The 15,702-nt window shown below is 36.4% G+C and overlaps 1 protein-coding gene across 4 annotated transcripts in view; it reads right to left on the reverse strand.

Annotated features, from left to right (window-relative positions):
• Positions 1–790: 790 nt before the first annotated feature.
• Positions 791–15,702, reverse strand: part of SPAG9 (sperm associated antigen 9) — a 114,534-nt gene continuing 99,622 nt past the window's right edge. The window contains exons 26-30 of one of the 4 annotated variants that reach the window (XM_039846360.1): positions 13,590–13,703; positions 12,301–12,339; positions 11,206–11,382; positions 8,310–8,459; positions 791–4,292 (exon numbers count right to left, since the gene is read on the reverse strand). In XM_039846360.1, the coding sequence (XP_039702294.1) occupies positions 4,177–4,292; positions 8,310–8,459; positions 11,206–11,382; positions 12,301–12,339; positions 13,590–13,703 (596 nt within the window). In that variant the 3' untranslated portion in view covers positions 791–4,176. The remainder of the gene's footprint in view (positions 4,293–8,309; positions 8,460–11,205; positions 11,383–12,300; positions 12,340–13,589; positions 13,704–15,702) is intronic. The other 3 variants (XM_039846362.1, XM_039846361.1, XM_039846363.1) reach the window with 3 other exon arrangements.

A 15,702-nucleotide genomic window follows, 5' to 3' on the forward strand; every position in this document is an offset into this window, starting at 1 on the left:
AGGACAGCACTCCAGTCCTGTTCTCCCAACAAAATTAAAATGAACATTTCCTGTCCTGTGCTGCTACTTTAGTTTTTCACTAGAGACTGGCTGGATCAGGAAAATGACTGAATGAGGCTGACAAGAATTAATCAGTTTCTAGAACAATGACCTGGCAGGCCCCAGAGGATTATGGGGCAGTTAAATAAGGGCCTATAAAGTGGCAATGAGCCAGGCTATCAATTATATTCTAGACCATCCAACCTCACCAGATAGATGGCTGTGCCTTCAACTAGTGAACTGTCCTATTAACATGCCAACTAGGGCTACTTTTACTATCATGTCAGAAACCCAAGTTTCTTGTAAACGAAACACAATGGATTAGTCTAAATACCACTGCACATAGTGCTACCACATGATTCGTTTTATAATCATCCTTCCTTCCAGTCTCTCTCAAGCAAATGGATCACAAATAAGCACACCATATCATTAACATCTACATTGCAGCCGGCCTCTTATTACTGAGTAATCTGGCAAATGGCATGCCTTAGTATCATGTGTGGGTTGTTACTCAGCACAGCCGCATTTCTAGAAAGCTCTACTGTCTATTACTCATATCTCATGTGAACACATGATCAAGCAGACATGTTCTTCATGTACTTCCCACGGCTCACTTTCAGCTAGTGCCAAAGGGCGACAGTCGCTCAGAAATGACATATATGACGGGGGAAGATTATTGGACTTTCAAATAAAAACCAAGTTCAGACCCTTAGGAAAGGCAAAAACAAAACAAAATACACTGGACCTGATACATGTTTCATATACATATTTATATATATTTCATGTACAAAGTTACATTCCGAACCCCAGGGATTCCATAATAGAAATAAATACTGAAATAACTACATTGCTAAATGAGCTTTTTGCTCATAGAAATGAAGCCTCAGCCTCTAACAGACAGCAAGAACCATTTTTCAGATTATAGAGGCAAGTAAAATTCTGGATAAAATGTCTAGGACAAAAAACAAATTCAGAACATAAAATGGTTACACTATATTCAAATATTGAGAAACATGACAACATTAATAATAAAAACTTAATTTTTTAAAGAGAAAGAAAATGAAATTTTGTGTTATAAAACAGTATAACCCTGTTAGAAAAGCATTTATGATTTCCACATTTAATTCCCTCTCCTCTACTCTTCTCATGTTACAAACTGGGACCAATGAGTCCCTTTCTCAACATGATCAACTAAGAAGAGCCCTAAATCTGGTGGAGTCCTTTGGTAACGGTCATAATACTCACAAGGAAATATTCAGTTCCATAGCGGTTGCATGACATACATTCTTTAGTACAGTTAATATTATGAGACGATTGTTTTCTTTTGTTTTGTTTCTAAGGCAGCCACTGTTAAAGGGTCTATTCTCAAATACAGGAAGACCTTTAAAAGAAAGGAACAATACAGCAACTGGAGAATGTATTTTAACCCTTTCTATGCAAACACAATTGGAAAAGTTATGTGCTGCACATTTTGTGCTCAAAATGTTTTACACTCTCGACCAGCTGCAGCTATTAAGGTATTCATTCCAATTTTTAAAATTTAGATCCACATGAATTAGAGAAAAACACTCTCAAAACCAAGTCCCTAGAAAATATTCTCCCTTTGCCTCACAGGGATTTTAACCTGCAGTTAATACTAAGCATTAGGTTAATGTCTATGATACCACCATTTTTGTAGATCACCGTCAGATCACATGGTTCAACCTCATACATAACCCAAGCGTAACAAAATAAGAAAATTCTCATGTATCCCTTATTTCTTCCAATAGGAGTAAATTTTTTTTTTTTTTTTAAACCATGGAGAGACCAATCCGTGGTACTCAAGCCTCTTCTCTGCCCTTGATGTGCTAGCTATAGGCAGTTTATACTAACCGCTTTGCAGTTTGCAAGAAGCTTACATTTTGGCATTTTCTCCAAGGGTTACCATCTTGACCAAAGTGAATGTTACAAGAATAACCTGTTATTGAGGAATAGGAGGAAGTAAAGCAATCAGTAGAAAATACTTTACTGAAATTATAAACATGAGGACAAGCCCTTAAAACAAATAATACAGCATTATTGTACTCTCTCTAGTCCCTGAAATTAACAGGGCCACAGATAATCTGACAGTTTTAGATACAATAGCTACACACCTATATTCTTAATATCAGTAAGTTTAATGAGCAATTATAACCATTGTAACATGTTTGTCTGCATTTCTCATCTTTGTCTCCTAATTTCCTACATTTGGTCATACAAACTATAAAAGACTGAACAGCAAATGGGGTGCGACTCTGGGATTATAATTCCCAGACACTTTGGTGTGTCGTTCTTGTGAGTTCATACAGCATTCCTAAAAATGTTTAAGAATGTTGATCATTTAAGGTATTGCCAAAAATGACTCATATTTAAAATGAAATAAAAGCATAGCTTATGTTATGAAAAAGTGGCCTAAGTTTTGGTGCCCTGAAGAAATGTACGTAGCTCAAGTAAAACATCATCCTTTTATACAGCTTTTACCAAAGGTTTTTTTCTTCCAGCCATCTAAAAGTGGCCATAATTTTACTGGGTACACAATGTGCTTATAGACACATGTGGCCAAACGGATCCAAAGCCTCCTCTGGCTCATTAAATCTCATGTGTTTTATAATCTAGCCAAATCATATATGTGCTTAAAACTCACTGGTGTACTTTTTACAAATATCTTTGAATGATAGTTCAAGAAAAAAATCTCTGGTACTTACAAATGCGTAGACAATCTGAGACCTGTGTTTGTTTTCTTTCCTTTAAGTAGTCCTTCTGATAAGGGGTCTTTAATAGGTTTATATTTTTAAAATAGCACTTATATTTATATTTAGCTTTGCTTAAAGTAATGAGTAAAAAATGGTAAATCACACATTTTCGAGAGGCTTGAGGGGGGAAAAACTGAAGCATAATGGTTTTTCAAAAACTTATTAAACAAGGAAATCAGGCCCAGACTATTTTTTAAATGGGTGTTGTGAGTGAAAAGATGTCATATCAACTTTTACTCTATGGTACCTTAGCTTTGTTGTCTTCTCCATCATAAGTTTTCCTCTTTGAAGATGGCATTTTAATCTCAAAAGGGCATAAAAGCTCAAATGTGTCATTTACATACAAAATATCAAGTGCAAGCTGTTCTGTAGTTTAACAAGAAAAAAATACCGTTTCCAATCAAATCCCTCATTCAGTTCGGCCACATTCCATCACCACTACTGCTTTACTCTTAACTAGTAAGAGCAATCCAAGAACAATTGGTAAACAGGTGAATTTCTTACATGGAAAAAACTCAACCAACCACCACCATCCGCTGGTACAAGGACTCCAAACCACAATTCCTTAAAAAAAAAAAAAAAAAAAAAATCCTCCCATTGCTGACATCTATCTTCTAAGCCTTCTAGGTATAAACCTTTCAGACATGTCAGTATGAAAATGAGTAAAACTAGTCTTAAAAAAATCAGAATATTCAGAGAAGCAGGCCTCATAAACTTTAGAGCTCTAAGTCAGAAACAGGAAACTTTTATTTAAATAGTGTAGTCTTAATTTCTTTAATATAAAACCCCCCAAATCTGATGAAAACAAAGTTTTATATACCATATAAACAAGATTTGTCAGATTTGAAAGTGAAAATTAAAGTAATTTACAGTTAGCTTTTAACCTTCTCGGGACATTTAGATAAATTCTGATAATCCACCTGATATTAGTTTGTGTCAATTTTACAATACATTCGGGAAAACTTAACTATTGTACTTAATGGTACAGTTTCATTTATCAAGTGTTTCCATTAATTCCATTATTAGTGACAGCTAAAAAGTGATCCCATCTAACAAAGTGAGCGACATTAGCTGTGGCAGAATAAACCACATCTGGATTGCTTTCTATAATTCACCAGTTTGCAGAAAGTAAACATTCTTTGATTTGTTCACAATATACTGAAATTGCCTATAACACTGGTGCAGTAAAACAGCTAGTTCCTGTATTATTACGGTAAGACAGATTTTGTAAAGTTAACAGGAAAAAAATGCTCACACATTATGTGGTGAAAATTATTTCACAAAGAGAGCATTAAATAAAGAGGAAAAAGGAAAAGAAACCATGCAGAAGAGACAGCTTCTCCGTCTCCACCTGTGTCCCATGGGCTCACTCACTGCCATACATCACTTGCCACACTATCAAGTGACTCCTTTCCGCTTTGGCAACAGAAGGTTCGAGTGGAAGATCCTCTCCAAGAAGTTCTGATTCTCCACCTTCATCACCTAGTGGATGATAGGGAGACTCAAGTTAGGTTGAGCATAGAATATGCAGGTGGACATACATCAGATATGATGCCCATAGTCAGAGCACGAACAGGATGCACAAAACTTGTCTGACTCCCATTGCAGATAGCACAGAAAAAGGAATGCCATGAATCAGAATCTCCACTGCCTGACTTCTAAAAAGGTTAATTCACTTTCAGACTGCGTTTGTAACAGCAAGTTCACTGTATGTTGGAGACGTATCCCAATATGTCTCTATAATGAAGTTAGCAGAAATGGGAGCTAAGAGGGCAAAGCTGTCCAATTCTGCGTTTATCCAAATGGACAGTCTACGCTTGTCTATTTCAAAGAACTAAGACTAGATAGTACTATCAATGTGAGTGTGGGGACAGACCCCACAAACTAACTAAACCCAAACAACTCATGCTTATTGTCAGTGACAGTAAAGTTCTCTAATCAAAGGCAAATGACATGAGTACATGGAAACTGGCATTGTCTCTCTGCAGCACTACGAGGTGAGTTCATCACCTAATATACTGGGTTTTCCTTCCCATAGTTTTCAAGTTTAGAGGTAATGAATTGATAGTGTATGATAGAGATAAAGAAATGAGGCCAAGGTATAGATGGACTAGAAGTTCTTCCAGGAGTAGCTGAGTGAGTTTGATAATGACACTGTTCTCCAAGGCTTGGTGCAAGCATGCCGTACCCACCTCTATAAGCACACATTGTCAGAGAGCAGGGTTATTCTGGCACAACCCTGTGACAACACAGCAGAATCATACCAACTTAAATAACAAGGAACAAAGCTATAATGCTGATCCACTAGAATTCTGTAATGTGTCTTACCCGAATTTCAATTATGCCAAAGACAACACTGATACTGTCAGCTAGTGATAGTGGAAGAAAAATAACCATAAACATTTCATTTTTCTCAGCAGGCCAAACTCTCCCTTATCCACCTCCTAGTGGCTTTTCACAGAAATGTCAAAAATGTAGAGAGGAGCATGCTTTAAAAGACTCAAGACAAAATCCAGTGTTTGAACTGAAATATAATCAAGTATTTAGCATATAAAAAAATCAAGTTTGGTTTTTAAATTTTAAAAAATTACAATAATAATGACAAATTAATTGGCTGAGACAAAAGAACGTTAGTATTTGTTTTTTGAGTTGTTTTGTTTTAAAGGTTTTGTTTTTAAAAATTACCCTGTTTTCTAAGGTCTCTACATCCTACTTAGTCCATTAAAAATATTGAGACTGTTGGGATCAATTTTTCATTGTTCATATGTTACAGAAAATGAAAAAAGAAAAGGAACAAAAAAAATCAAATTAAATTTTTTACTTTTTAGAGCACGTTTACTATTAAAATTAACCTATGCTTTAAGACAAGTCTGTTTTTAAGGTTGGATTAACCAGAAATAATGACAAACCTGTTTAAGCAGTTTTTATGCTATTTTCAGAATCTACAATGAAAGAAATTGTTAGTGGAAATGGAAATACGACATAGAGATTTTATTAACATAACATACTTCGTTTGGTTCCAACTGCCATGCTGCACTCCAAAAAAAGCTCTAAAAATAACCCCAGCCAAATGAAGTCCCTCTTTAAAAAGGAATTCAGTTCTGCACCAGAAGTCAACTATTTAAAATACTTCTGAGACTTCATTCCTGGTAACATCACCAGAATCAATCAATTCCTAAACTTAACATTAACATTTCCCTTAAAAACTTGTCAATAAGCTTTTTTGCATCACAGTTATTCTAGTATATACTAATTACATGTGGCACGCTGTCATTTACATGACCCTAAATTTTATACTTCTTTTTTATAGCTATTTCTAACTAAAATAAGTATCTGTCACTGATCTATAACATTATATTCTTTAAAACTTCATGTTTAGGAACTTCTGAATCTGTTAATTTTAGGCCAGTCCAAAGGATCCCCTTCACTCAGAGTAAATAAATTTACATCACAGTGCTTTACAGCTTACAAAGCACTAGACTGTCACAAACATCAACTCTCTGTGTTTTCTTTGTACCTCTTGGGCCATTTCTTCTTAGATCATTTCAAAAGCTCTAATGATCCTTTAAATGGGGTATATTAATACAGAGTTCTTTTAGCCTATATACACATTCCTTGGGTGAACTCATCAACCCTTGTGGCTTTTAGTACCACTGCAGGAGAACAGCTCCCAAATTCCTCCCAGAAAATACCCAAAAGCCTAGTGAACACTTTCCACCTAGATAACTCTCAAGTCCTATGCTCTTCAAGGTCAACATATCCAACACGAAATTCCTCTTTCCCAAATCTGCTTCTTCTGCTCTGATAGTCCTCATCTGAGTAAATGAATAGTTCCCTCTTTCCCCACATCTATGACAGTCATGATGGCATTCCAGATGGTGGTCCCAATGGAGCCAAAAAATTGCTGTCACCCAGTGATGTCATAGTGCAATGCAGTACTCACGTGTCTGTGGTGATGATGATGTAAACAAACCTAGTGCGCATTCAGTCATATCAAAGTATAGCACATACAATTCTGTACAGTACATAATACTTGATAATGATAATAAACAACCATGTCACTGGTTTTTGTATTTACTACACTACACTTTTGATTAGAGTGTACTTCTTTCTACTTATTAAAAAAGTTTTTTGTAAAACAGTATGCTGTTTTACACCAGCAGCAGCTCATATACCTTGTGTTTATATGATTGCATCATTTTTTCTTGTGCTTAATTTAATTTCCTGTTGTTTGGTACAGTAACATGCTGCACAGGCTTGTAGCTTAGGAGCGATAAGCTATACTATCTAGTTGTGCACGTGTAGTCTACGAAATTGTCTAATGATGCATTTCTCAAAACGTACCCCCTTCATTAAGGAGTGCATGACTGTACTAACCAATTTCCAATCATGCCACTTACCTATTCCTATTATTACCACCTTAATCAGTTATTCACTTTTTCTTAACTCATTTCCCTATCTCTAGTCTCACACTTTCAATCTATCTTCCACACAAATCTAATCACATTGCTCTTCTGTTTAAAGGCCTCCAATAGTTTTCCTTGGCTTTGAAGATCAAAAGGCAAACACCTTAATTTGATATATAAAAGCATTCCATAATCCAGCCCCTCCCTCTCTTTCTAGACTTATCTCTGATCAAATTTGTACTTGCTTCTACTCCTTGCTCTAGTCACTTTTAAATAGCTTTTCTTCAATTAAGGTGCTTTGACATTTCTAAACCTTTGGTCAAGTTATTCTCTTACTTCAGAATGCCAAGTCCCCACCCAGCCTTCCCCATCCCCGTCCCTAACTCAATTCTTTAGACGAACAATATTCGGTGTTGAATAACCTCAAGCATCATTTCTGGACTACCGTTGCTCCCGTCATAGCATCACTAACACTCGTTTATTAACACACTTCTCTCTCTGCACTGTTCTATAATCTATTGGAGGGAGATGCTGTCTGACTTGTTTCTGTAACTCAAGCTTAAGGCTGACAGGCACATAGTTGATAATATTTATAAGGTGGGAAAATGACCGAATAAAATCAATTTTGATATAAACAACACTTTATGAAGTATTTTTATTTCTCCATTTTACAGGTGAGGAAACTAAGGTTCTGGGAGGTTAAATGATTTGCCCAAGGCCTTCTGACCCCATATCTTAAGCTCTTCACATATACCTCAATATATGACAAATCTTGCTATTTTCTAATGCTCCTTCAAACAAATACACTTTAGGGAAGGAGGGAGGGAGGGAGAAAGGGAAGGAATAGAGGGAGGGAAGGAATGGAGGGAGGGTAGGAGGGAAGAAGGAAGAAAGGAAGACAGGAAGGAAGAAAGGAAGGAAGGAAGGAAGGAAGGAGGAAGGAAGGAAGGAAATATATAAGTTCTTTTCCAAGAAAAGAATTCAAAGAAAACATCCTAGAAAGCACTTATCAGAGTGGTTTCTTGTTTATTGTGAGTGAACATCCAAGTCACAAAACACAGCGGAAATTGCATTCCCAGAACCACTAGCTTACCCATCCGGAAGTCAATGTAGCCCTCTCCTCCACTGATGACAAGCATAGACTTCAAGGGCGTCTGGCTGCCAGGTTCCTGTGCAGATGGCCCTGCTTTGTCACCCATTAGATCTGTGCCACTACTGCCACTTTGTGGGCTGATGACTTGACCTATTTATAAAGGATCAGAAATAAATATTACTTTTCACAGACTGGGTGGGAAGACTCACTTTTTCTGAATATTTTTGGAAAATTGAACAAAAAGGTAAGTATAATCTAATACAACCAAAATACTGGGGATGATAGAAGTCTCTGCATGATCGGAAAACATTTATAAAAGTCATAGGAGCCCAATTTGAAAATCTAAGTGAAGCCATTTTGTATGAAAGTAGACATAGGTCGAAAACCCAGTATGAAATCTATTTATGGTCAGGCTAGTCTTAGCTGCCTGCTTCAGACTTTTACAATCTACGTCCTTTGATCTGAGGGACAGTGAAAAGGTCTCTCCCCTGAGAGGGCATATGTGGATTTGTGTAAAAGACTGAGGAAAGTCTTTACCTTAAGCCTATGAGCTTGGATATTCCTAATTAATATTTATGTTTATTTCAAATCCATGGTTTTCCTCTCACATTTAAGAAAAGTACATCTTAATTTTATTTAGATTATGCAAATAAAATCATTGGTAAATGTGTCATTTGCTATAACGTTTAAGTTCTAAGGTAGAATCCTTGAGCTTAAAATAGTAGAGCAAAATCTTCAAATATTATTCACACTATAAGCTCTATTGACATCCCTCTGAGAAAGCTCTGACTGTGGGGTATTGTTTTTTCTTGTCACAATCTGTTGTCCTATGGTCAAACTACACAGAACACACCTCCAGGAGACAGCAATCCTATGATGTAACACATCTTAAAAAATTAATTTATGTTGAAAGTGAACAGGACAGTTTGATTTAGTCCCACAGTATCTCATTCATGCATTACTCAAATTAAATTGTGGTAGAAATCAGTCTTGCCAGAGGGAACTGTTAGTTCTGCCACAGAAGCAAGAGCACAGTGGTATGATAATAAGGCCAACCTGAATGGTTTAATCCTTAGGACCAACTGGTCAACAAATAATAACGTTGCCAATTTTACTTCCAGATTTATACCCAACAGAAGTCTTCCCCATGTACACAAAGAGGTCTGCTGCAACAGTTTTTAATAGTGCAGGAAAAGGGGAAAAAAATGAGAAATCCATCGGTAGGAGAATGAATAAAATGTAGCACATTTAAGTCAGATGTTAGAATACCACAGTTAAATGGAACTTGATTTTTATGTATAAACTCGATAAATCTCAAAAAATGAGAAGTTGCAGAATATATATATATAACAAAACATTTAAGTTAGATTCAAAAACACAGAAAGTATATATATTGTTTATAGATATATTCAAATGTAGTGAAAGTATAAAAATATGGGCAGGAGGTTAGAAATGGAGGTTAGAAATGGACAGGAAAAGGGAAGGGAATGGGATTGGAGGGATATAAAGAAGACTCAAAGGTGACCTATGACATTTCATTTCTTATTTTTAAAACAAAAAACCCACTATTACCAGCAATTCCATTTCTAGAAATTTATCCTAAGAAAATAACTATACAAAAATACAAGATATATGTTTCAGGAAGCTCATTACCATGAAGCTCATTACCATGTTGCTAAGAATACTGAATAACTAGGGTACCATGGGCCAGCCCTGATCATCTAATCTTTGAAACATTCTTGGGAAAATAAGTCTGATGGTCAATTTTATTCGTCAACTTGGCTAGGATATGGTGCCCAAATATTTGGTCAAACTCCAATCTAGATATTGCTGTGAAGGTATTTTTTGGATATGAGTAAAGCAGATTACTCTCCGTAATGTGGGTGGGTCTCTTCCAATCAGTTGAAGGTCTTAAGAGAAAAACAAAGCTTCCCCCAAAGAAGAGAGAATTCTGCCTCCAGACTGATTTTGGACTTGAGTTGCCATATCAACTCTTTCCTGGGTCTCCAGCATACCAGCCTGTCTCACAGATTTCAAACTTGCCAGCCCTCATAATCACATGAGCCAATTTCCTCCCCAGCCCCAAAGCCCAGTTGGTTTTGTTTCTCTGAAGAACCCTAACTAGTACACTGGGACACTACTATGTTCAATGTCACCCAGTTAGTTGGGTGGCAAAATCATATCTGAACTTTGTCTAACTCCAAAACTTGCCTCTTATGGGAGAAAAAATTTCAAAACAAGGGTCCTGCTTACAAATGGTAACATCACTTTAATACTTTTAATATTCAGAACATTTTTCATCGAGATAGCACTTTACAGTTCTCCAAGCACTTTCTTTAATTTTCACAACAAATGAGGCCGGCAGACAGTAGATATTAATCACATCCACTTAAGGAAAGGAGGAATGAGTCTTAGAAGGTATGTGACTTGCTCAAGGCAAGTGGTGAGCCAGAAGGCCCAGACTCCCAGACTCCTAGTCTACTGATCTTTGCCACAACACTGATAAAGGTATCAGAGCACATTCTCCATCTCTTCCTGCACACAGCCCTGATGATAGGGGCTTCTTCCTGGTGATCTCTTTTATTAGGTCAAGACCGTGTTTAGTATTCTGTAGTGACAAAATAATACCATCGCTTTTCAAAAGTAAGCAGGTCTCTTAATTAAAAATCAAGAAATTTTGGGGGTAGGGTGGCGGAGGAAAGAGAAGCATTTCTAAAAAACTTCATTCAAATATCCCTACAGCAAATATTTATTCATATCTTCATTATAGAACATTTCGTAATATTATATTGGAATGATTTGTAATTCCACTACTTATAATCAGAGTAAGTAGAGGAACTGAAGGACAGAAGAGAGAAAATTATATACAGCTTCTCAACAGAATAATCTAACTCACCTGGGACTGCCACAAAGAATTTCACAGCATCCCGATGCCCATGGAAGCAAAGCTGTGCATGTGCCATTGAACAATAGGGTATAAATGTCCCTGGAGTCACTTTATCGCTGTTTTCATCACCATATACGCGGATCACACTACCAGGACGATTTCCCGGTGCTCCTGAGGTTTTATTTGCTGCAACAGAAAAACCAAATACCAAATATTTTCCCCTAGAAACAGTAATGATGCAAGAGGTTACTGGTTAATCCTTATGATATTATCTAAAAGCTACAGCCAGTTGAGATAAAACAAAGGCAGCAATGCCAATTCAAGACAAAGCTGGAAAAAAGAGATATACAGCATGCTAGTTATTTTTAAAGTACCTCAGTAAATGGAGTAGGGGATTTTGCCAGTCTAGCAATAACTATGCTTACCTTTTAAACACATCTATTAATTTTTTAAAAATCATTTTAGTTAACAAAAGAAAACAGATTTGATTCTTAGGTATGTCTGTTTTGTTTTTTAATCCCCATTTTAGAACACTAACCAGTTACATATTTAAAGTAAATGGGCATATTTTCAAATAAAATTTTCATAATTTATCTTCTGTTTTTTTCTCCCCTATGGTAAGAATATCTCCCTTGAGGGGGTGGTAAAAACTGTGCTTAAAAGGATCCAGCACTACAATAAAGTAGCTTTTATTTATGCCAGACTGGTGGTCTGCTGGATTATTTTAGAATGACCAGACTCACAAAACATCCCCATTCCATGGGCTAGTAAGTGAATGAAAGAAACATGACTGGTAATAAGAGTAAACGATGTAGATTAATGACAGTTTTAAGAGATGTTTTGTGTTTTTATTGCAAGGAAAAAAGTCTGAAAGAAAGTTCAGCTGCAACAAAAGATGATCAATAGACTAAGCTGCTGAGCAATAGTTTGGTGGCCATGTAACAGACATCAAATAAAAAACAAAAACAAAACACCTGCTGCAATGCAGTGACTGCAAGTGGATGACATTTAGGAACATTCAAGAGGGTATCTAGAGACGTGAGAACAGCCTCATAGTGGCTATGAGAAGCCAGGAGGAAGAGTTGGTTCAGGATCTGCACTTACCCCTGAGCCCCAGTAAACGTCCCTGGTGGAGGATTACGGCTAAAGTGAGAGAGGAGGAAAGGGGACATGGAGAGGTGCACGACAGGGAGGAGAAGAATTACTATGAGCCACCACTCTCGGCGTCTTCTATCTGGCAACTCAGAGTCCAAAGCACCTAACAAAATCCAACTTGGTATAATACCAAGTAACCCTCAAAGTTCTTACCAAAGCCTCTATCAAATATCTCTGCTCAAAAAGTACAATTTGATTTACTGTGATTTTATTTTTCTTAATATAAAGCAATTTCAGTACTTTATAAGCTAATAAGAACTTAATGGGGAGCATTTCCTAAATGCTAATATTTCCCCTTTTTCTTTAAGAAATCCCATTCAATTAACCAGGCTAAAATGGAACTCTCTTTTATAAAGAACTGAAATGAACTCCAGGGATCCTAGAATCTCTTGGGCTGTAAGTGGTCTAAACATGTAGATTTGTAAGTAATTGCAGGAAAGACAGTTGCGATTAAGAATTTAGGTTCTTTAGAGACTCTAGATAAACCACCTTCCAGTCCTCCTCCCTTTCTCCTGAAAAAAGGTAGGGCGATTCCGAGGTGTTTATTAACTTATTTTATGGACTCAGGGCACTTATTTTCGAACCATTTCCTGCCCATGAATTTTGCAACACAAAAACACTTATTTAATGAATGATGAATGTAATGGAACATAAGAAACATAAAATGTCTATTTTGTTTACAAAAAAAATAATGGAGCATAATAAAAAAAACCATACAATGTACATTTTGTTCACATTCTTTTCAAATACCGGATAGATGACATGTCTCCAGCACAAGGAAGGGCATGCTGTCCTCCTGAGAAACTCCTCCCACAACTTTTTCTAAACCTCGAATAAGCCAAATGGAATTAATTATCCTAAACTAACTGCCAGGAAGATTGGAAAAAAAAAAAAACAGGATGAATGTTAGGTAGTATTTCTGGATACTGGTATAATAAAGCAGGAAAAAAATGAATATTTTTTCATTTTGTTAAAAGATGAAATACAATTGTGATTGCTGAATTGAATAAAAGAGTTTCTCAGAATGAAAAACTTTTAAATTATAAATATTGGTTCCTGATACACAGAAACTGTTATTTGTTACAGTTCATAAGTTTTATAGAGTGAAAGAATGATAGTTAGATCTTTGCCACCAGAGCTGCCAATACCAAACACTTCCTTCTGCCTGAATTCTGGAAATGACTGTTCTCTGCAACACTCCTATATGCACTATGACAATCAGGTGAAAATATACTTACTTTCTGTCAGTGGGATGGAAATAATGACACCATTTCCTGTCCCCACCCACAGACGATTGCAAGACACCATAAGAGCTGTGATCCTCACAAAAGAGAAGCCCAGTTTTCCAGTACCTGTAACAGCAGGGGGAAAAGATTTTATTGAGACACTAGAGTAGATAATGTTTGAGGTACCAGATCCCTAGAGTAAACTGAATTAATATTACAAAGATGAAATGTGTCCAGAGCTAGCTGGATGTTTCCTAAATGTATGCATCAAAGCAAACTTTCATTGGCTTTATCGCCTATTTGGCAATTCATGGTTAAAGGGAAAGAAAATTCTAAATGTGGCTGGCATTACAATATCATTCAGAAGGAAGATACTATGAATCAGGAAGGAAAATACTATGAATCAGGAAATAATCAGGATTTAGTTAGGGAGCGGCAAAACCAAACCAAACCAAAACACAAAACAAAATACAATACCCTCAACAAAAACAGCATTTACTAAGTTGGGAAATCACATGTCCTTTAATTGTTCAAGCTAAAAAAGTTTTCGTTTGCCTTAAATTTTTTTGCATAGATAAAAATAATCTTTGCTAACAAAACCTATCCTCTTTCCTTGGTCACATATTTAGGTTGGAGAGCAGTTCAGAAATTTTAGAAAACCGTAGATATATAACGTAGGGAGAGTGGATGCACTTCTTCAAGAAAATTTTTATAACATCTTCTTTTCTGGGATTTGAGAGGCAAAATTATTAAATAGATAATATATTTAAGACAAACAGCTTTTAGTCACTCGTAAGTTCAACCTGTAAAAGGTTGAGAGTATAATCACAGAATCACAGCGTTAGTAGGAAGCTTAACTCTATTCAGTCTAAGCCAGAGATCTTTCACCTACGGTCAAAATTTACCCCTGGGGTTAATCAGGTACACATGCCTGATTTCAGGGAGGGTACATAGCTATCACATCAGGTTTCCTGAGGGCAAAGATCCTAAAAAGGTCAAAAAATCACTGATGCAGTTCCATCTCTCTTCATAAAGGAATCGTTTATGACATCTAATATTCATACAGCTCTGCATTGGGAGCTAAAGATACAGCAGGGAACAAACAAGCCAGAAATGGTCACTCCCCTTCATGGGGCTTACTGGGAGAAAGAGACAGTAAACAAGAATCACGTAATACCAGTGCAACCACAATAATGATAAGCCCATGAAGAAAAAGTATAAGAGGACCTAAATCAAATTGGGAGACAGGAAAAGGTCTCTTCTGAATGTGACATGTAAGCTATGGTCTGAAAGACAAGTAAAAAGGACCAAGAACTTCTCAAGCAGAGGACAGTACAGGACAAATCCCACTGTCTGTCTTTAAATTAATATGAGAGCCCGGAAATGGGAAGGAACTTGTTGAGTTTGGGTCAGTGTGGGTAGAAAAGAATGAGTGAGGAAAGTGGTCCAGGCCATTCATTCGTTCATTCATTCATTTTATTTGTACATTCATGTTTATAGCAGCATCATTCCCAATTGCCTAAACATGGAAACAACCCAAGTGTCCATCAATGGACAAATGAACAAACAAAATGTGGTGTATACATACAATGGAATATTAGCCTCAAAAAGGTAGGAAATTCTGAAACATAACATAGATGAACCCTGAGGACATCATACGAAGTGAAACAAGCTAGTCACAAAAGAACAAATTCCAAGTGATTCCACTTATATAAGGTACCCATAGTAGTCGAAATGATAGAGAGAGAAAGCAGAATGGCAGCTGCAAGTGCCAGTGGCAGTGGCAGTTGCCAGTGGAAAGAAGGAGTGGGGAATTGTTTAATGGGTACATTTTCAGTTTTGCAAGGTGAAAAGATGGATGGTGGTGTTGTTTGCACAACAATGTGAATGTACTTAATGCCATTAAAGTGTAAACTTAAAAATTATTTTGATGGTTTTATGTTATATGTATTTTACCACAATTAAAACAATTTTTAAGTACACAGTCACAATGTCATCAAAGAAATCTACTTCAGTGGGTTTTAGATATTCACAGTCATACAACCATTGCCACAATCAATTTTAGAGCATTTTCATCAGCCCAAAAAGAAAACTTGTACCCATTAGCAGTTATTCCTCATAGCCC

This window comes from Pteropus medius, unplaced genomic scaffold (assembly GCF_902729225.1).
Source record: "Pteropus medius unplaced genomic scaffold, Ma_sr-lr_union100, whole genome shotgun sequence".
NCBI lineage: Eukaryota > Metazoa > Chordata > Mammalia > Chiroptera > Pteropodidae > Pteropus > Pteropus medius.